The 20,411-nt window shown below is 35.7% G+C and overlaps 3 protein-coding genes and 1 long non-coding RNA gene across 6 annotated transcripts; 3 read left to right on the top strand and 1 right to left on the bottom strand.

Moving 5' to 3' along the window:
* The first annotated feature begins 1,774 nt into the window (after positions 1-1,774).
* On the top strand, positions 1,775-5,525 carry LOC125185224 (WAT1-related protein At1g68170-like). The gene is made up of 7 exons (XM_048081723.1): positions 1,775-1,956; positions 2,744-2,806; positions 2,929-3,045; positions 3,523-3,793; positions 4,223-4,381; positions 4,465-4,616; positions 4,922-5,525. The coding sequence occupies exons 1-7, from the start codon at positions 1,775-1,777 to the stop codon at positions 5,523-5,525; spliced, it is 1,548 nt and encodes a 515-aa protein (XP_047937680.1).
* A 2,724-nt stretch (positions 5,526-8,249) lies between these two features.
* Positions 8,250-11,525, top strand: LOC125222731 (tubby-like F-box protein 8). Its single transcript, XM_048125498.1, has 6 exons — positions 8,250-8,389; positions 8,827-8,877; positions 9,462-9,885; positions 10,016-10,103; positions 10,434-10,566; positions 10,698-11,525. Exons 3-6 carry the CDS (start codon positions 9,538-9,540, stop codon positions 11,419-11,421), a joined length of 1,293 nt encoding a protein of 430 aa, XP_047981455.1. The 5' UTR covers positions 8,250-8,389; positions 8,827-8,877; positions 9,462-9,537; the 3' UTR covers positions 11,422-11,525.
* Positions 11,526-12,737: 1,212 nt separating this feature from the next.
* LOC125222256 lies at positions 12,738-15,245 on the top strand. 2 transcript variants are annotated; one of them, XR_007176508.1, is made up of 4 exons: positions 12,738-12,757; positions 12,880-14,115; positions 14,319-14,463; positions 14,752-15,245. It is a non-coding gene; the product is annotated as an uncharacterized LOC125222256 (long non-coding RNA). The 2 variants fall into 2 exon arrangements; XR_007176509.1 differs by lacking the exon at positions 12,738-12,757 and having other exon boundaries at positions 13,169-13,261; positions 13,361-14,115.
* Positions 13,245-18,952, bottom strand: LOC125222255. Of its 2 annotated transcripts, none has more exons than XM_048124772.1 (2): positions 18,147-18,952; positions 13,245-13,328 (listed from the first exon to the last, which is right to left on the bottom strand). In XM_048124772.1, exons 1-2 carry the CDS (start codon positions 18,678-18,680, stop codon positions 13,245-13,247), a joined length of 618 nt encoding a protein of 205 aa, XP_047980729.1. In that variant the 5' UTR covers positions 18,681-18,952. The 2 variants fall into 2 exon arrangements, with proteins under 2 accessions (XP_047980729.1, XP_047980728.1); XM_048124771.1 differs by lacking the exon at positions 13,245-13,328 and adding an exon at positions 15,669-16,100 and having other exon boundaries at positions 18,147-18,947.
* Positions 18,953-20,411: the final 1,459 nt, after the last annotated feature.

The following is a 20,411-nucleotide window of genomic DNA, read 5'->3' as shown; positions in this document are numbered from 1 at the left end:
CCGCAAAGGTTTGTTTATTACTATATTTTCCTTAATTCTATTTTTATTTGAATTTGTGTGTATATATCTATGCATAGAAAATAAATTAGTTTCAAAACCAATTTTCTTTTATCAAAATAGCAGCCCATTTTGTGTGTTCGGTTTGCTGGATCAGACAAAATTTTATTTGATGATGTTGTTCGGTTAAACTGATTCGTCCAATACTTAATATTACGATAGTGCAAGTAGAATTCGCCGTGTATTAGGAATTTTGGTCTTATTCTCGTGTTAGTTTAGTTTCGAGAAATCGAAAGCGTAGACTAATATATATTTTTCATCATATACAAAACCATATCTTCTCTCTTGTAATCTAATTTTTTTATGATTTATTTGAGAACCAGTTACCCTACCTATGTTATTCATGGAAAAGATGCGTATGATTTCTTGGTTTATAAATTTTTGGCTGTTTTAAATATATTACATGTCAAAGATACTATATCATGTAAATACTCTCCCCGTTATAGAAATTCTATAACTCAATAAAATGAAAATCACAATTATAATTAGTTACAACTATTTTCCTTATACTCCTAGTATATCATTACAAGTATTTCTCTTATAGTAATAATATTGATTAGCTTTCCATGATTGAGAACATGAATCTTTTGAGAAATCTTTATTAATCTTGGTAAAAATAAATTTTGAATCTGGAACAATTTATAGAAGAATTTCAACAATATTATGCAAGTTAATTTAATATTTTCTTCCATATATATTATGCAAATCAGGTTGAGGCGCCAAAAGAGCAAGCAGAAGAAGTAGTGACCCATAAATCGGAAACTGAAGCTGAACCGGCACCTCCGGTGGTGGCAGCAGCTGCGATCGAGGAGGAGAAGAGTACACCGGCGGCCGAGCAAAAAGAGTGATCGGAATTATCTTGCTAATTTTATTTTGGTTTGCTTGATTATTATAGTCATAGTAATGGACTTCATTCCTTTAATTTCAAATTAACAAGATAATTTGATTGGTGCTTAATTATATGTGTCATTCATGATTTTCCTGAGCCATTTAAATTTCATGCTATTTAGAAACGTAAATTTCAAATCGACTGTAATAAGTCCATGTTCAATTTTTAAAATAATATTCAAGGTAATAAAGTAGTTTCACTTTCTTCGCTTATTTTGATTATGGAGTATATAGTACTATTAAATTCTTTCCTATATTTTTTTTCTAAATGTTGGGCCCTAGAGACCTCCTAGACCCTACATGGCTCTGAAATAGTAAATAATTAAACTATACTACCACAATATAGCTTGCCACACAAGATTATTCTTGTAAGTAATAAATTAATAATTCTAATAAACAATCATATATTTCAAATCTATTTTAGTTATCTTATAAAAATTGAAATCTACAAAATGATAAAATATTTTCAGATTTTTCATTTATATTTTCTTTTTAGCATCACTAGCTCCAAATAACAAAAAAAATAAAAATAAAAAATAGAACTAATTTTTACATCGTGTAGATTTACTTATGATTCAATCCACATAACAACGTACATTCATGATTCATCCAAATTTTTTTAGATTATAACTAATCTTCAAATATTAGATTGTAAAGATTTACATCCGATTCAATACACATCACAAGATACATAAATCACGCACACGTGCATGTTTATTTACAATTAAAAAAAACACATTGAAAATTTCTTTGTTGTGGTTAAAAACCCTGCAATAATATCGGATATCATAAATAATGAGATTTGAGAAGTGAGAATTGAAGAATTTAGATGGGGAAATGGAGTGAGTTGAAGCCAGCTTTGGTAATGGTGTTGGTGGAGACAGTGTATAGCGTTGTGAATATTTGCTACAAATTGGCTGCAAATGATGGCATGAATCTCTCGGTTTTGGTTGGCTATAGATTTCTCTTTGGTGCTGCTGTTATCCTCCCTATTGCATTTTTTGCCGAAAGGTTCCTTCTTCTTTTATATAATTTAATTAAACTCGGATATATATAACTGTATGATCCGTGAAACGAAACTCGTGGGGTCATACACAGTAAATAAAGTCGATTTCGTTGCCACTGGCGACAGTTCAAAAGGTTGAATTTAATGAAGTTCTCGGACCCATACTTGAATCCGCCATTGTGTGTTTATTTCAATGTTTATGGTGATTAGTTCTGTTTTTTTCTGAACCGTTCGGTTGACATGTTTACTTATGACTAAATTTATGTCTATTCGCTCAATTGTCTTTTTTTCTCAAAGCTTAACTCAAGACAATAGTATGTCTTAACTTGTCTCTACAGTGTCAAGATTACATTGTATCTCGAGATTATATTGTTTGACAAAAACAACACCAATGAGCAATTATCTCAATTTGCATTTTCACCATATGTGTTTGCATTTCTTCATGCTCCTCTTCTATAAGCATACAACCCTTCCTCTTAAACTTAATCTTTTCTAGTGCATTTAGTATTTTGAATTTTATTTAGTTAATCTAAACTAGTTAGGGATGTTATTGTTTTGACAACAACATATTTGTAGTTTTCTTTACCCTTTTTCCGACCCACAATCTTATAAGGTTAGGGTTTGCTTTCGTTCTTCGTCTCACACTTTTTTCACTATGCATGTCTGACCCATGAGTTTCGTTTCTTAGATAGGTCATTGAAAAAAGAACAAACATGGAAACCAAAAAAGCTAAGAGAAATAGTGCCTTATTTAACTTGTGATCTTATCTCTCTTTATATGATATTATTTCAGGAAAAAAAGGCCAAAATTAACCAAGAAGATAGCCATATACGGATTTCTTTGTGGTTTGTTCGGGTCTCTCTCTCCCTCTTCCATCATTTTAGAATAGAAAATGTAAAAAAATGTTTTGGGGAGAAAAAAACAAGTCACATTTACACAGTTGCTTCAAATTTTAAATTTTGTGAATTATATTGCAGGGGAGCTTTGGGGCAAAACCTCTACCTAAAGGGCCTAGTTCTCACTTCGGCTACATTCGCGTCTGCAATGACCAATCTTGTTCCTGCTATTACGTTCGTCGTCGCCATCAGTCTCAGGTAATTAATATATCCAACTCAATCATGTGCATTCGTCCACAATCAATAGTTAAAATTTTCTATTTTGGATCGTCCATAAAAATTATCTATTTTCTATTTTACCAGTTTTTCATTAAAACTCGTGATGTTCACTGCCAAAATGAATAAAAAATCTTGTCCAATTTATCTCCGCCACTGTTTATAAGTTGTTATACGAGCTTATAAGCTTTCGAGAAGTGCTTTACAAAATAAAAATCCTAAATATTGTAAAAAAACCTTTGATACAACCTATAAATTGATTTTTCTAACCCTAACTTATTTCCAATATGTAAATTTGCAATCCCATCTCTGATCAATTTATTCTCTATTTAGCAATTTCCCTATCTGTCTCACAATTCTTTTTCTAGGTTATAAAAATCTATATACTTAGGGTTATTCTTAAATTTTGATGAGAGATTAGTTTTATATGATGGGTGTAACATATACATATATTTGAAGATTAGAAAAACTTGCATGGAAGACTGCAGCTGGCAAAGCCAAGGTTTTGGGAACCATTATTGGAATAGGTGGAGCAATGATCCTAACATTCTACAAAGGGCTTGTGCTTCAACCATGGGACACTGGTATAAACCTTCTCGAAACAACGGTATCTCATCATGGTGGTGGCTCTGGCTTGCCTCATAGTGAACACGGCGGCCATAAATATGTTATTGGTGCCGCTCTTTCGCTCTCTAGTTGCCTCTGTTATTCGCTATGGCTCATTATTCAGGTATAAAAAAATTGTCTAATAGTAACATCAAAATATCAATGTTCTAAATTTTCTATTTTGTATGTGAGTCTGGTCTTTTGTTTAGGCTTTGTCATGTTTTGTTTGTCCTTTTGTCCAGACATGTTGTCACGTGGTATATCCGGTCATCACAATTGCATAAGGGGAGAAAAAAGAATATTTCTGCAATTATGATTTGTTGGACATATCATGTGACTATAAGTCTGAACTATTGCATTGTTCTTACATATAAAAGTGTAACTAAATTTTGTTACTTAAAAAAAAACAATACATTTTCAAAAATCAAGAACTATGATCTTATGGTGATTTTTTTAGTCCGAATTTGAAAATATTACGTATATAACATGTCGCCATCTTCGTTGTTCACTTAATAGTCCGAGTCACACAAAAAAAAAATTCCTTATATTATAGGCTAAGGCAGTTGAAGACTATCCTTGCCCTTACTCCATCACCGCGATGATGGCTGTGGCGGCCTCTGTTCAAGGTGTGGCGTTCGCACTGTTAGTGGAGAGGGACTGGAGCCAGTGGAATTTGGGATTGAATGTCAGGCTCTTCACAGTAGCCTTCTCTGTGAGTTGTACTTTTTATTTGTTTTTTAAGTATGTTGTGTTGAAATTGTGATAAAATGAGAACGATATGATATGATATGATAGGGAATGATGGGTACGGCCTTGATGTATTCGATGGTGGCATGGTGCGTGGAGAAAAGAGGGCCGTTGTTCGTGTCGATATTTCAACCTTTGATGCTTGTGATAGTAGCTTTGGGGGGATCTTTGTTCTTGGAGGAGAAACTGCATCTTGGAATGTATGTCTTTTCTTTTACTTTTCGTTAATAGAAAATTTACATCACCGCGAAAAAAATGTTCTTTACCGAGCCCCAAAGTAGTAGTAGTAGTAGTAGTAGTAGTAGGCAAAAGTGCTCGGTAAAATTCATATTTATTTTTTAAATAAATAATCGGTGCGCTTTTGAAATATAGTGTAAAAGTATATTTTGAGTTAAATAAGTTACAGTAATATAAAATTTATGGGACGGACTAAAAAGAAATAAATGGATTCTGGACTGAAAATCACTGGACTTGTTATTTTATTTTTATATATTTGGTGTGACAGGGTGATTGGAGCCGTTTTTATCGTGGCGGGACTGTACATTGTGTTGTGGGGAAAAGGCGAGGAAACGAAAACGGTGGGGTTGACGGAAAATACTGAGAATGAAGCGCGGATAGACATTCCGCCGCAGGTAGAGCAGAGTGACGCCACTAATAGGGCAGAGGCAGAGGCAGGGGCGGAGGCAGAGGAGCGAACAGAGTCCGTGTTGCCCCAAAACAACAACATCGATAATAGAAGTTGCATTGAAGAAATTGATGTAGAGTCGCAAAATAAAAGTAGTAGTAGTAGTAGTAGTAGGGATGAGGAGACGCGGCTGGAAATGGAGTTGTTGATGCCATCGGAAGAGCAAAGCGAGTGTATACATAGTGGCGGAAACAATGAAACGGTGGTGGTGGAGGAAATGCAGAAGCATTTGCATATGCAAAAGGATAGCAAGAGGAGTAGTAGTAGTAATAGTAATAGTAGAAATGAGAGAGCGATGGAGGAGCAAATGAAGGAAGTGTTGAAAGAGATGGAGGCGCGGATGGCCGGAAAGTTGGAGGCCCGACTAGTGGCAGATAAGGCTAAGATGCCACCGCCACCGCCTCCACCGCCGCCGCCGTCTTGATCAATATACGTGTTGTTATTGAACATTTTTTGGGGTGTGGTAGAGTTTCTGACGGTGGGCCAAGTGACTAATCATCTCGTTGATTTGTAAGCACCTCAAAGGAAGGTGATACAGTTTGACGAAGATCTAAGGATGGCTCAACCACATCTAGGGTTTTGATTCAACAGTTAAGTGTGTGACTTTAGATATGAGAAAGATCGAATATTAATATACTATTTGAATTTTTTGAACATTATAAATTGAAGGATAGAGATCTTTGTACTAATACATTTTGTTTCATTAGGTTATTCTACAAATTTTTTGGTTCATTATGTCCTTATACCAATGTTTATTTCATTAGATCGTTTTACTTTAAACCATGATATTCAAATAATCAACCAAAAAGACTATTGGGCCTTAGAACTTATTGGACTAGGAATTCATAGGCCATTTCCCATTCAATACTAGTTACCATCCATACTTTCAAAGGGCCTAACCAAACTTTTGATAAACATTCAATTTAATCAAATCAGTCTAAAATATTAGTAACATTTTTTTAGAAAAAAAATAACAAAGTTTCTTCTTTTTTTAATATAAGACATATATTTATATAAAATAAAAGGCTTAACCTAATAAAAATAATAAACATGAGATCAACAAAGCACAAAAATCAGTCATAAAACAAACCACCATTTAATCAACAACACAGGTGGATATGGAATATCAATTATATTAGTATTAATTATATTCCATCACATAGCATTAAACACGATGCAATGAATAATGGAGCATGCTTAGATGGATCATTGACATCACATATTCAATTGAAATCGATACAATAATAATAAATTCACAAAATAATTAATAATTATAGTTGTCATTTGATTTTCCTTTTTAAACAATTGAAGAAACATAGAGAGTCGACACATAATGCAGCAAATAAAAAAGTAATCCAATTAAGAATAAAGATGGATAGATTTTCAACTGCTCCAACAAGTATATAATAATACTAAGTAATGTTTTTGTGTTTGGGAAAAAGCAGAGTATATTAGGTTAAAAGGATATGAAAATTTTGTTTAGATTTGTTGATGACGTTACTTATATCAATTTATAATAGTAGTAATACTTTTAAGCTAAGAATCAATACATAGTCGTCATAAATCTAATAAAGAGTCGAATGATTTTTAAATTGAAAGTTATATTCCATATATTTCAATTTCTCATTAATAAATATATTGGAGCAATAACTCGTCTAGTTTCGATTGTGAAACTACTTAATTGTACTGCTTTTTTTTTCTTCCAATTATTAAATTTGTTGTAGTTGACTTGGCATAAGTTCTTAGAAATTGCAGAGATATAAATGAATGGGAAATCATTGAAATATAAAAGTGATAGTCCCATACGTAAGTTTCCGCCACGCGTCTACTTGTGTTTTAGGTATATATATTGAGTCAATGATATTATTTAGAATTTTCAATGTGTTGGTGAACATTTGCAACGGTACCAAAAAAATTGAAAAAATGCCGCATAGAGTGCATGCACAATGTCATAAAGCGTGTTAGTAAGCGTGTTATTATGTCTTGAATCTGTATAATTTGCCGCTAGTTTGTAATCTGAAACAATTTGTTGCCCGTTTCATGTCTGTAGACGTAGCCAATATAACGTTGGTGAAACACGTAAATTATGTGTCTTTTTATGTTTCTGTTAATCTCGATTACACAATTGCTCTATTCTGTCACAACATAGCGTGTTGCACAATATTGCATTGAGCGCAAATGACGCGTCGTACGCCTCACGTCCCCGCCTCTCGGGCTTTGTAGCCAATCGATGTTTCGAGTACTTCACACGTGTACGGGGTGAGGTTAGGATGGTTTCAATCCATTTTTTTAATGGAAAATCCTTTTCTATTATGTAATTTTATTTTATATTTATAATAATACGTAGTTTCTATTTTTTATGAAATTTGAATTAACTATTCGTGAAAAAATTTAATCAGAATATGTTAATTCATAAATTTGCAAGATGGTTAATTAAAAGAAAGAATTAGAAAATTAAGAAATGAAAAGAACGAGGTATTATCTTATTCGACCGCAAGAATATTGTAGTCCTTTGGTTATATATACGAGTATCTACATAGGTCGAGGTCTCTTTTGATAGAGGTCTAACTATGTACTTGAAGGATTTTCTAGAGTATATATAGGTATTATAAATATACATATTAATGAATTTTACAATAATTGGCAAATTTTCTAAGATAATTCGAGGCGTTTGTACTCATACGGTGACTCCCTTTAAGAAAAACATATTATCAGGCTGAAAACCCCAATGACAATATCGTATTTTGGATCCACGTTCCTTCTACTTGTCACACCGAAGGCCCATGACTGATGTGATAATGGGTTTTCTCCCAACACGTGTATAGTATCGGATTAAATAGAACGAAATTAATATCAAATGTCATACAGATAATATCTCTATTATAGATAAGATCCAACATTGATTTCAAAAACATCTCCATCCTTTATATCTATCCCAACTCTACATTCCTTAATATTTCTAAATGTACAAAATGTATACTAAAAATGTAATCACTCCAAAACAAAGAAACCAAAAAAAAAAGTCAAGTAAACCCATGTTGAGGTAGAGTGGTTGCTTCATTGCTTGCTAGCTAGCAATAAACCTCATAATTCAAAGACAAACCGAGAAATAATTAATTATCCAAAGACTTTTTTATTAAATCTTTAAATTAATTCCTCCACTTCACAGTTATTTCACCTTTGTTAATTCAAGGTCGCTGTTCTCAACTTCCCCTCTTCCTCCGCAGCTAGATTCATCGCCGCCACCATCTCTCTCTCTCTCTAGATTCCAACTGTGTGTGTGAGAAGGTGAATTCATACACATGTGTTTCTATTTTGCTCAATTTTGCAGCTAATTTTGTTGATCTGCTCTCTCTAGAAAAGTAGTTTGCATTTTTGGGGGTTGGAAATAATGTAATTTGGATTTTGGGGGTTTTTGATTTTGTGTAGATCTCCGATCTGATTTCAGCTCAGCTTGATTTTTTCGTGGTAAAGGTGGAGACTTTTTTTGCATTTGATGGAATCATTAGCTTTTTAATCCTTTGTTGGAGCTTTTTTGGTAAATCTTTTAGCCTAGGGTTAGTGAATTCGTTGTGAGTTTAGCTCAGACTTTGCTTCTTCATTTTCTAGTTATTTTTAAAAAAAGTAGAGGGTGTATGTTCAAGTTCAACACTTGATTCTGTTTGTTTAAAGAGATTCCTATTTTTGAATCTTGGTTGTACTAAATAAATCTGCTATTTCTGCAGATCTCTGAAGAAAACTTAAAATTTTTGTATTTTGTGAAGTCCTTGTTGGAGGTATGCTGCTTCTTTCTCATGTAATTTTGCTATTTTGTTGTGTTTTTTGTATTTACTTGACTTTTCGTTGTCGTATTTTGCATATCTCCATGAAGATATACGGGTCCATGTTATTATTATGAGCCCGATTTCAAGGTTGTTATATTTAGGATGATGTTGAGGAAGCTCGAATCCTTAATTGAGAGCCTGTTTAAAAGATTCTTGCATTCGGGGCACATTTGGATAGAATTTCTTTAGACGTTTACTTGGGGCGATAGATTAGATTGATATCTGACAATACATATGAATATAATTGAGTGTTAAATGGTTACATGATCAAACTTGTTTTATTCATGAAAGTATGTAGTAGAGTAGCCTATACTTTTTAGTTTTTCTAAGCAATCGCTTAAGTAAACACCTCCTAAGGCATGACAGAATATTGGGCTGTATTCAAGATTTGCTAATTCTAAAAAATATTAGGTGTAATAGTCCATGTGGAAATGTTTCCTTTTCTGGTTTCTATGAATGTGATTTGTAGTTGTCACTTTCATCTTGTGATTTATTTGTTTACTTCTGAAACCCATCTCTGTTTTTGTCACCGACAGCTGGTCTCCCAATTCAAGCTGCTTGTAAATTGACCCAGGGAAGTTTTTCGTTACCTGTTCGGTACGCTGAGGTTCAATGTCATTCCGAAGTATAGCACGCGATATAAGAGACAGTTTTGGGAGTTTATCACGTAGGCATTTTGATGTGAGGCTTTCCGGTCATCATAGAGGTAAATCACATGGTTCGTTGCATGACTTGAGTGACCAGCCTATAGTGATTCAGAATAGCCGCTGGGCTAATCTTCCACCCGAGCTACTTTACGATGTGATTAGAAGGTTGGAGGAGAGTGAGAGTACTTGGCCGGCCCGAAAACATGTGGTTGCATGCGCCGCTGTTTGCCGATCATGGAGGAGCATGTGCCAGGAAATTGTTAAAATTCCCGAGTTGTCCGGGAAGCTCACTTTTCCAGTTTCACTAAAGCAGGTAACTTACAATCTCTCCATGCCTTTGTATGATCACATCGGGGAGCCTTTCTCTAACCACTATGATATTTTGTGTGAATTTGTTTTTAATGATAACCAAAAATAGTAAATCTACTTTATCCTTTGTACAGCCGGGGTCTCGAGATGGAACCATCCAATGCTTTATCAAGAGGGACAAATCTAACTTAACTTACCATCTGTTTTTGTGTCTTAGCCCTGGTGAGTGACTGTATCAATATTTTACATTTTACTGTTATCGGAAATTTAATTCATTGCCTCAGCCCAGAATCAGTGTTTTTTTCTTAATATGAATGATTAATTCGGTATTGATAACTGAGTATAACTTCATTTTAATTTCCCAAACTGATCAGCCTATTTTTGCCAGTTGGTGAAGTTGATTGTATAAAATTGCTGGTTTAGCATAATTTCAGAAGTTGGCTTTAACATTGATTTGTTCTAATCTTACTCTTCCCAGACTTATGTCGAATGTCCTTCATTTATACACTCTTGTGGCTATGCTTAGTTTACTTGCTTTGGTGATATCTGCAGCTTTACTAGTTGAGAATGGGAAGTTCCTTCTCTCTGCAAAACGAACTCGTAGGACTACTTGCACCGAGTATATTATCTCAATGGATGCAGACAACATTTCGAGATCAAGTAGCACATACATTGGAAAACTCAGGTAGAATTCAGTGTTATTGTATTTTCACTTCCGGCCTTCTACGCATTAGTGTTATTGCCGAACTAGATTTCGTCTCGTTGATTGACTTCACAATTATGGTTACTGATATCAAAAGCTTAATGGTTTTGCAGATCAAATTTCCTTGGCACCAAGTTCATAATATTCGACACGCAGCCTCCACATAATTGTTCGCACATCGCACCTCCGGGGAGAACCAGCCGCAGGTTCTACTCCAAGAAAGTTTCCCCGAAAGTGCCAACTGGCAGCTACAGCATATCCCAAATTTCATACGAACTAAACGTGCTCGGCACGCGGGGCCCACGGAGGATGAACTGCACTATGCACTCAATCCCCGCCTCGTCCATGGAACCCGGTGGGGTGGTGCCTGGGCAGCCCGAGCTTCTCTCTCGGCCCCTCGAGGACTCGTTCCGCAGCATCTCTTTCTCCAAGGCCCTCGACGTCTCTACAGAATTCAGCAGCTCGAGATTTTCTGACATCGCCGGTATATCAAATTCGGACGACGACAGCAAGCCGAGGCCCTTGGTTCTCAAGAACAAGTCTCCGAGATGGCACGAGCAGCTGCAGTGCTGGTGCCTCAACTTCCGAGGGCGGGTGACCGTCGCCTCTGTGAAGAACTTTCAGTTGATTGCGGCCACACAGGCGCCGCCGCCTCCACCACCTAGCGCTCCTCCGGCTGGGTCTCAGCCGGCGCAGTCGGACCACGATAAGGTCATTCTACAGTTTGGTAAGGTTGGGAAGGACATATTCACCATGGACTATAGGTATCCTCTTTCTGCCTTCCAAGCATTTGCTATTTGCTTGAGCAGCTTTGATACCAAATTGGCTTGTGAATAGAGAACATAGCCATGATTTGTTGTTGAAAAGAAGTTATTACATGCAAATCTACTTCAACATTTGTACATTTTCATTGAAAAGGATATTGTTGTATTTTTCCTTTACTCACCTTTTTTAGCTTTATTTGGATGATGCTGATGTGAAACATAATGAATTCGCTATGAAAACTGATGATTTTGAAAAGATAGTGTATATATCTAGTGATTGAGTTTTTTTTATTTATTTTAAGTTAGGTTTTCTTTTATTTGATCTCAATTAGAGGGTGTATGACAAGTTCAAATGAATTTTATGTTATGATTAAATTAGTGGTGAGGCTAGATGAATAGAACCAATCAACCAATGCACTAGCTTAAATATGGATGATCACTATTATTAGGCTATAATAAGATGGAGCCTGGTAGGTTTCACTGTCGATAAATTAAACAACATTGTTTAATGATAGATAAAGCAACATAATTTAATTGAAAAAAATAAATATGATCTAAATTATCATAACATATAGTTGAGAACAAATTAAAACCTTATGATTTTGTGGCTAATATTTAAAACTGTACTCTATTCGTTCAAAATTTAAAGAGTCATTTTGTCATTTAGGGTTGTACACGATTTAAGTAACCATTTACTTTCTTCTCTTTTGATGTACTGACTCCGCATTTCACAAACTTTTTATACTCACAATCATAAAACTAATGCTCCCTCTGTCCCATCATAAGCGAGAATGAGTGCCGAAAGAATAATGTAGAGAAAAAAGGCAGTGTAAATAGTTTTAGTGGAGAGTGCGCTCCACATCATTAGTAGTGTAGTGTAATGGTATAAGTTATAAATAAAAAGATGTGCAGGGGTATTGTGATATTTGGCTATTCTAAAATTGGAAAATTCATACTTTTTCAAAGATAAACTAATAAGAAAATAATTTATATTTTTTAGGGTGAACGGAGTATTAAATAGTTAAAGTAAAGAGGGAATAATTAGAGAAAACCATCTCTATATTATCATAAGATAATTGTGGATGAATTAAAACTTTATGGTTTTTTTACTAATTTTTAAAGTTGTTATACATACTCACATTTTGACCGTTTTTAAAATATTTTGATGACTTATGGTTGATAATACCAATAATAAGAAATAAAATTAATTGTCCAACGTATATGAGCCCACAATATACAAATTCATCAAGATCTAAAAAATTTAATACTCGAAATGGATAATCCCACATAGACTGAAATAAATATTTATATACTATAATCGAAAGAAACCCTAAAGGCTAATATAAAAGCTACTCATCTTCTTCACTACCGCCTCTTCTTCAATACGGTATTTCTCTCTTTTATTTCAAGTAATCGTTTCTGTCAAACAGCTTTAATATTTTAGCTCCAAATCACAATACTACTCTAGCTACCATATTTTGTTGATTCTTTATATGTTGAATCCTAATTTATTTTGTATATATAAATATAGGTGAGTGGTAGATTATTCTCCAAAAATAATGGTGACATATTTGATTTTAGCGTTGCTCGATTGGGACGGAGGAGTAATAGATGGATCTTTGTGTTATTTTGGTATGGGAGGCATTGGTAAACTATATCCAAGAAAAAGAGTGCTGAATTTTGTTCCGGAGGAGTGATCACGAATTGATGATACGAGTCTAGGCCTAACTACAAATCAGCCAGTTGGAGTTGGAATCTAGGCATCCACCATTATAGAAGAAGAGGCATCCACTCCGGCTTGTCATTTGCCGCCTTGGCCTCGGCCCTCTCCTTCTCAGCCTTTGCCAAAATGCCAAAATGCTGCAAGCTCCCTCACCCTCGCATCATTTTCAAGCATCACTCTCTTGGGTGACGTACGCAATTCCAACAGCCTCCTCTCACCGAGGGGTCTCCCACTCCCGCCAATAGCCAAACGCACAACTGAAATCAGATTACACATTGCACAATTTCAGGATTTAATTGAAATCACAAAACCAGAAGAAGAAGAAATCTAAGAAGAAATCTAGGCATCCACCGTTATAGAAGAGGAAGAAATCTAGGCATCCACCGATATAGAAGAAGAAGATTGGGACTTTGAGGAATCATGATGATCACGGAAGATTATGAGAAATCTAGGCATCCACCGATATAGAAGAAGAAGATTGGGACTTTGAGGAATCATGATGATCACGGAAGATTATGAGTGGGATATCTCCCAAAGTTGTCCAACCGGGTGTTGCACAGGGCTCTCCACGCCATGGCATCTGCGTTCCATTGTTGCGCCTGGATCCAACGAGCCTCCTGCTGTTCTTGGGTCACCGGCAGTTAATTAGTAGTTATTTTATTAGTGCAGTAGTGGTTATTAGTGGTAGTTAATTTAGTAGTGCATTAGTGGTCCGAGATTCCCGATGAGCCTCTACACATCCAGGATGTCGCACCGTATATGGAAGGATGAAGAGGAGGCTACTGAGCATGAGGTGAGCGAGAGCAGCCGGCCTAAGAGGAGATGTCCAGTTGGCCGACCTTCTAGGGACGACAGATATAGCTGCTGAACAGCCTTCAGCTTGATCAGTGGGAAAAGATGCAAAAATAACGTGAGGATAATCAGCTATGGAGGGCCCAACAGGAGTGGGACGCAGATATAGCACCTGCAAGCTCAAGGAGACGCGGAGGAGCAGGCCTTCTACCAAGCCTACTATGCAAGGCCCCCACCACCGTCCGACTAGAGGTATCCCACACCATCCACTTCTCTTCAAACTTATTCAATGTGAATACACCTCTGCCATACGTTAAACTGATGTTTTAAATTGGTGTGTGATAAAATAGTGTGTAGTATTAATAATAGTAGCATTATGATATTGTAAAGTTCTGAATTAATCAGTTTGAATTTATATATTCGTGCTACGAAATTCCTGACTATTGATTGTGTAGAGAAAAATTGAATACGAGAAGGTTGGCCTCATGCATTAATTTTGTGCATTTGCGGTTGCACATTCCTCAGCTTTCTGGTTCTGGAGACCTTAGATTGGGCAGAAATTTTCTGAGAGAGCGGAGACGAACTTCAGCCCCCTATAAGGTACCAAATGCCGTTACTTCTGTACGTGCTACACAAGTATCATGATATGCTAATGTATCACAATCGTACTTGTGATCCGACTGGTCACTTTAATTTAAGAGAGAAGAACGTGAGCGATCTCTGACTATATATGCATCTTATGTCTAGAATGCCAGAATTAGATGATATGCATCTGTTTACAATATCCTGTGTATCCGGTTTAGTTTTTGGTTTTCCGTGTTCCTAACTATTAGCTTGAAAAAAATTCGAAATGGTAACTAACTGATTGCAAATTTCTTATGAATGAAGGTTTCCACATGTGAATCAGATGCTATTGTTGGATGTAGTCTGGAATCCCTCGGTTGAAAGGCAGGGGATATCTTATCCGTTGAATGGTAGATCGGAAAGCCATTGGTATTGGCGGCATTGGAAAAGGAGAAGAGGAAAACCCTTTCACAACAACCGAAGGCTTGGGGCGCTTATGTAGTGACACATGTACGCGCCCCATAGAAATCGGTTCCAAGCCTCAAAGGTGGCTGTGTGGGTCCTAAGAAAAGGGTTGTGTCTCTGCTCAAACAGACATCTCGTGTTACACTTGAGGAGATTAAGCTCAAGTTTATCGATACTTGATCGAAGTTTGGACGTGGCGTTTCCAGACAACCGAGGAGGAGCACAAGTATTACGGCCCGGTCAACGCCTAAACCTTGAGTGTGACAATTGTACAATGAAATATACTTGCATCCTTTTTATTGTCATCGAAATATAGACTAAAATATTCTTTTATGCCAACTGTTACTTATTCATACTCTTTTAGTAATTCTTACCTAATCAACATGATTTCCTCACTTCCATATTTATCATCTACACTACAATTCACTGTAAACTCCCTCTTAAAATACTGCATATTTGACTTTTGATTTTGTATTTTCTTCTATCTTGTCGAATTGTTAAATAGTTGTTCTTTCTTAGACATATGCTTCAAAAGATGTATAAAATTAGTATAAAAATTGGGACTCACACTTTACTATTTTTTCCACTCATTTTCTTAAAACTAATTTCAATATTCTCAAACTCTATATTAAAGTGGATTAGTAGTATGTTATACCAAAATCCAATGATAAAGTAAATTTTAACAGGTCAAGGGTTTAACTCATAATGGTCACATGGTAAATAAAAACCACTGTTGATTGTCTAAAACAATAAAAATAAAAAGGCATACCATGATATAGCACAACTCATAAAAGGAATAATATAGTAGATCAGTTAAGTAGTAGTGAGAACATGAGTAATATAATTGAATCAATCAGATTTTATAAACTTTATACAAGAATACAAAATTTGCAGAAACCCCTCAAACTCATGTTCTCTAACTCATCTCAATTTGCCTTCAACTTTGTGGGAATTCACTTTGTCAATTCTCCATCTCTGTCTCTCCACAAAAATTTTCTTTAAATATTTGTAGAGAGAAAATTAAAGGAAGAGATAGGCACAAATCTCTGCCTCTTTTTCTCCACAAGAATTTTCTTTTTAAGTATTTCTAGAGATAAAATTGAAGGAAGAGAGACCATATATCAGACGCTGAGACCGTCGAATCCACACTGCTTGTATATTAGGGATTGCTTTCTTGGGCTAATGGCAATTGTGCAATCTACCGATACCTATAATAAAAAAAAATCAATTAAATTAAAATAGATCCATAACATAATTTACTGGTGGTTTGATAAAATATTTAACTCACCTAAAAACATACTCTTATAACTACTTTTCGCACCATTAAAGTCAAATCATCATTCCAAGAATAAATAGAAAACTTAATAATGTAAAATAATTAATTATATTAAATAAGATCATCTATCAAAATAAATAGAAAATGATAATAATATAAAAATATTTCAATATTAAATAAGACAATTAATTATTTATTGTTAAAAAATTTACGAAAATGCTAGATGGGATATTTTTAGATATGATTGAAATCTAAGAATATTATTTTGTCCTTTTACACAATAGTCCGAATTTGAGAGACCAAAAAAAATGTGTCAAAATTTCGAGGGACCAACAAAATGAACTCAATAAAGCTGGCTAAGACAAAAGCTGTCGACGACTTATGTTGCAAGAAAATTGAACTTAGTGTTAAATTGAAATGATATCTAGGCCCACATGGTTTCCCACTCTAAATTAAAATAAGGAGTAGTAGTATAATAGTAGACTTATGTAGCATAGTAGATTTTTTAAATAATTAATAAACTCCAAAACACACTATTTGCATATGCAAAATTATTGCATGGTACTACAGTATTACACAACATATGCATTGTACGTACTACTATCCATATATTGATATACTCTATTTTTATTTTTCTAAGTTGACCCTCTCTAATTCTCAATTGGAATTTATAAATCCATCTTAATTTTTACAAAAATCAATTCTTTCAGCTTCATAACACCTAAATTTCCAAAATTCTCAGTTTAAAAACTCCAAGTCTCAAATTCTCCATCACATTTAAGGATTGGGACAAAATGCATTACTTAAATTCCACCAAAATCGATAAGTGTGTATAAAAAAAGTCTATAGTGAAAAAATAAAAAGAAAACACAATGACAGAGAATTTGACTCGAAAGAAACACAATGAAAAAGAAAAAGGGAAAATCATACACCCGCTCAAATAAGCGTATCTTAGCAATGTGCGCAAGCTAGCAGACTGGTACCCGACAAAAGCATAGGAAAAAAAAGATTCTTTTAAAAATACAAACCAATCCAAGATACACATTCCACAAATTCCAACAAGCGAAAATAGAATTTTAAAGAAAACGAATGGTCTTGTTTTGAGCTTATTATCCATAAAAGAAAAAATTGTTTGTCTCCTAAAAAATATCGTTACTTATTTTTTCTCCTAAAAAGTTCAATTTTGTTGACTTATATATAGTGCGACATAGTACTAGTAATTAATCAATGGGGCAATGAATTAATTCACCAAATAAAGTAAAGTTAACAGCACAGCCAAGTCGAAAAACTACATTAAATTAAATTCTCGACGATTCTACGACCAATAGTGCGACAGCTAAGTCCCAACCCGAATGATTCGAGTTTAAATATAATTGATTCTCTAATGTACATGACTCCACAAGTACCACAATTTCAAATAAGCAAGTGAATTCACCTCGATTGATCCATCAATTAGTTTGTTCGTCACATAAGCATGTGAATTAACTCGATAAAATTCACCGCAAGTGAACTACCAAAACCACTAGACGATGAAACACGACTCAGTAAACATTTATTCTTTAAACTATACATCGAGAATGTTCGAATCCACCCGTAGGTAAATAGGCAACCATCATCGATCATTTAAAACACCAAAAACCAAAGAAATTCCATGAAATAGCAAAAACAGTAAATATTGCAATTTAACCTAGCAAATAAGCAAGTGAATTAAAATAAATAAATATTCCCTCCGTTCCCGACTAGGAGTCACACTCTGACCGGATACGGGTTTTAATAAATGTAAAGAAAAGTTGGTTGAAAAAGTTAGTGGATCATGGGACCCATTTTTTTATATTAGTTTTATAATAAAATGTGAGTGAATTGAGTTAGTGGAACGTGAGATCTACTTACTATTTATGGTAAAAATGAAGTGTGACTCTTAATTGGGGACGGAGGGAGTAATAATGAGCTGGAAAAGAGTGAAGGGAGTGATGCTAACCTGCACGCCGGGGGAGGTTAACCCGAGGATCCGGATCTTCGCCCCGCCGTCTCCGACGACGCGCAATTCGACCCGATCGTTGAGCGAGGCGTCCCTGAGCAAATCGGCGGCGTCGGCCTGCACCAGGCTGACCCGATCGACGGCGATCGCGACCTCGACGCGGCGCACGGTGTGCGCGGGCTGGTAGAACGCGGGGACGGCGCCGCGGCCGAGGGGGATGCCGCGGTACATGACGGTGAATCGCGACTCGCCGTACTTGATCCCGACCTTGTTGCCGTTGGAGGCGGCGAAGAGCAGGCGGATGTCGAGCGAGACGGCGGAGCCGCTGATGCCGACGTACTGGACGGCGACCTGCTGGAGGTCGAACTCCGGCTTCTTAGGCTTGAGCGCGAGGATGACGACGAGCGCGACGGCGAGGGCGAGGAGGGCGAGGAAGGAGAAGAGGAGGAAGAGGCAGCAGCAGCAGCCGCGGAGGGAGGCGGAGGAGGAGGGGGAGGGGGGGTAGTGGTGGCGGTGGTGGTTGGAAGAGGTCATAATTTAGGGATTGTGATGTGGTGAGGTTTTGATTTGGGGGAATTTGGGGAAAAAGGAGGCACCGCCCACGGCGGTGGGCGCTGCTTTTGCTACTTTTTTCGTTGTATCGAATGTGCGAGCTCTCTCTCTTCCTCTTCTTTGCTTGCTTTTGGAGTGAGAGAGTTGCTTTTGAAGAGAGAGAGTTGCTTTTGAAGAGAGAGAGAGAGGATCTTTGCGTGAAATGTGGAGAGAAGAAGCATGTGATGTGAGCGAATCGGAGTTTTAGATGAAAAGTGTAGTTATTAATTAAGCTTATCGCTTTAGTTATAAGGAGTATTAATCTCTTTATTAATTAAGCTTATGTTGTTAGCTAAATCGAATTTGTGAATAAGCGCGAATTATGTTACCAAAAATTGAAGACTCGCCAAATAACTGAATGATATAGATATAAAATTTATGCAATATTATCTTCATTAACGAAGAATGATTTTATTTTAGGCTATTTATCAAAATTAGTCTTAAAACTATTTTAGTGGAATACTTAAGTTTTTTTCTATGACAAAATAGATTTCATTTTCTATTAATAAATATTACAATTATTTTTTCTACTCTCGTATGGTATCAATTTTAAATTAAAATATGTTATTTAAAATTAAGACTATATTTTGTATACCGAGATTATATTATTTTGTGAGGTAAATAGAAAAACATAAATTAGAGATATAGAAAAATGGAGTATTTTAGTATTTTAGAAATGAATTGTCTTGGAACAAATTAAAAAGAAAATTGATGTATCAACTGAGTATTCGAGTACATATTAAAATAATTTATAAAGTCATAATAAATATTTTTTACTTTCTTAATATGATTCAAATTATTTTAGAAGCATTTTAATATGATTTGCATTTACTTGTATTATAAGACATTATGATAGTACTACAATATCATACTTAGATCACGGAGAATAAGAAGTAGGGGTGGGGATTCGATCAGTTCGGTTCTAACCGAACCGATTAGTCGATTAACCGAATCCCATTTTTCCAAAATCTAGAACTAGAACAACACTCTTTGTCGGTTCGGATCTTTGAGGAACCGATCGGTCCTAACCGAAAGGTTCTTCGGTTCCACCAAAGGAACCGAATGAGAGATCATCGGCGTGGAGAGTTAGACAGCAGCCTCGTCGGAGAGAGCAACGGTGTGGAGAGGGCAGCAGCCTCATCGTCCCCAGCGCGAGAGAGAGCAGCGCAACAAGGAGAAAGCACCAACCTCGTCGTCGCCGGTATGGAAGAGAGCAACGATGTCGGCGTGCTATGAGAATTTAGATGAGAGAGGAAGATAAGTCAATGTACCTTTATCATTATGGGATGTTTAAGTTATTTTCTAATGCTCCATATTTATCTAATACGTTAAGTTCTAAATTTTAATAAACAAAGTAGCTGTCATAAAATTGGTTATCTCTCTAATTTGTGTATTCTCTTGTCTAAAATGCATACAAATTATGGGGACATAGAGTTTGAGTTTATGAAATTAAAATGAATCTATAAAAAATCAAAATTAAACACACTAATCGGTTCTTCGGTTCTCGGTTAGCACCGGAACCGCCTAAATCCTGAACCCACTAACCTGGATCGAACCTTAACCTTATTTTTTCGGTTCTCGGCTAACCGATAATCGAAAACATAAGGTTCGATTCTCGGTTAACCAAACCGTTTCCCCACCCCTAATAAGAAGCATTTCAACTAAATGGATTAT

Source organism: Salvia hispanica, chromosome 4 (assembly GCF_023119035.1).
Source record: "Salvia hispanica cultivar TCC Black 2014 chromosome 4, UniMelb_Shisp_WGS_1.0, whole genome shotgun sequence".
NCBI classification, from domain to species: domain Eukaryota; kingdom Viridiplantae; phylum Streptophyta; class Magnoliopsida; order Lamiales; family Lamiaceae; genus Salvia; species Salvia hispanica.
The sequence above is the reverse complement of the archived record's forward strand: the minus strand, read 5'-3'. Positions and strand labels throughout refer to the sequence as shown.

What these genes read in the sequence shown, in the direction of transcription:
- LOC125222255 (XM_048124771.1), bottom strand. Translation starts at nt 18,680, where the DNA reads ATGACCTCTTCCAACCACCACCGCCACCACTACCCCCCCTCCCCCTCC. An exon ending in TAACCTCCCCCGGCGTGCAG is followed by an intron (nt 16,101 to 18,146) that starts GTTAGCATCACT and finishes TTTTTATTATAG; the next exon opens with GTATCGGTAGATTGCACAAT.
- LOC125222731 (XM_048125498.1), top strand. Translation starts at nt 9,538, where the DNA reads ATGTCATTCCGAAGTATAGCACGCGATATAAGAGACAGTTTTGGGAGT. An exon ending in GTTTTTGTGTCTTAGCCCTG is followed by an intron (nt 10,104 to 10,433) that starts GTGAGTGACTGT and finishes TGATATCTGCAG; the next exon opens with CTTTACTAGTTGAGAATGGG. An exon ending in ACATACATTGGAAAACTCAG is followed by an intron (nt 10,567 to 10,697) that starts GTAGAATTCAGT and finishes ATGGTTTTGCAG; the next exon opens with ATCAAATTTCCTTGGCACCA.
- LOC125185224 (XM_048081723.1), top strand. Translation starts at nt 1,775, where the DNA reads ATGGGGAAATGGAGTGAGTTGAAGCCAGCTTTGGTAATGGTGTTGGTG. An exon ending in TTTCTTTGTGGTTTGTTCGG is followed by an intron (nt 2,807 to 2,928) that starts GTCTCTCTCTCC and finishes ATTATATTGCAG; the next exon opens with GGGAGCTTTGGGGCAAAACC. An exon ending in TCTTCACAGTAGCCTTCTCT is followed by an intron (nt 4,382 to 4,464) that starts GTGAGTTGTACT and finishes ATGATATGATAG; the next exon opens with GGAATGATGGGTACGGCCTT.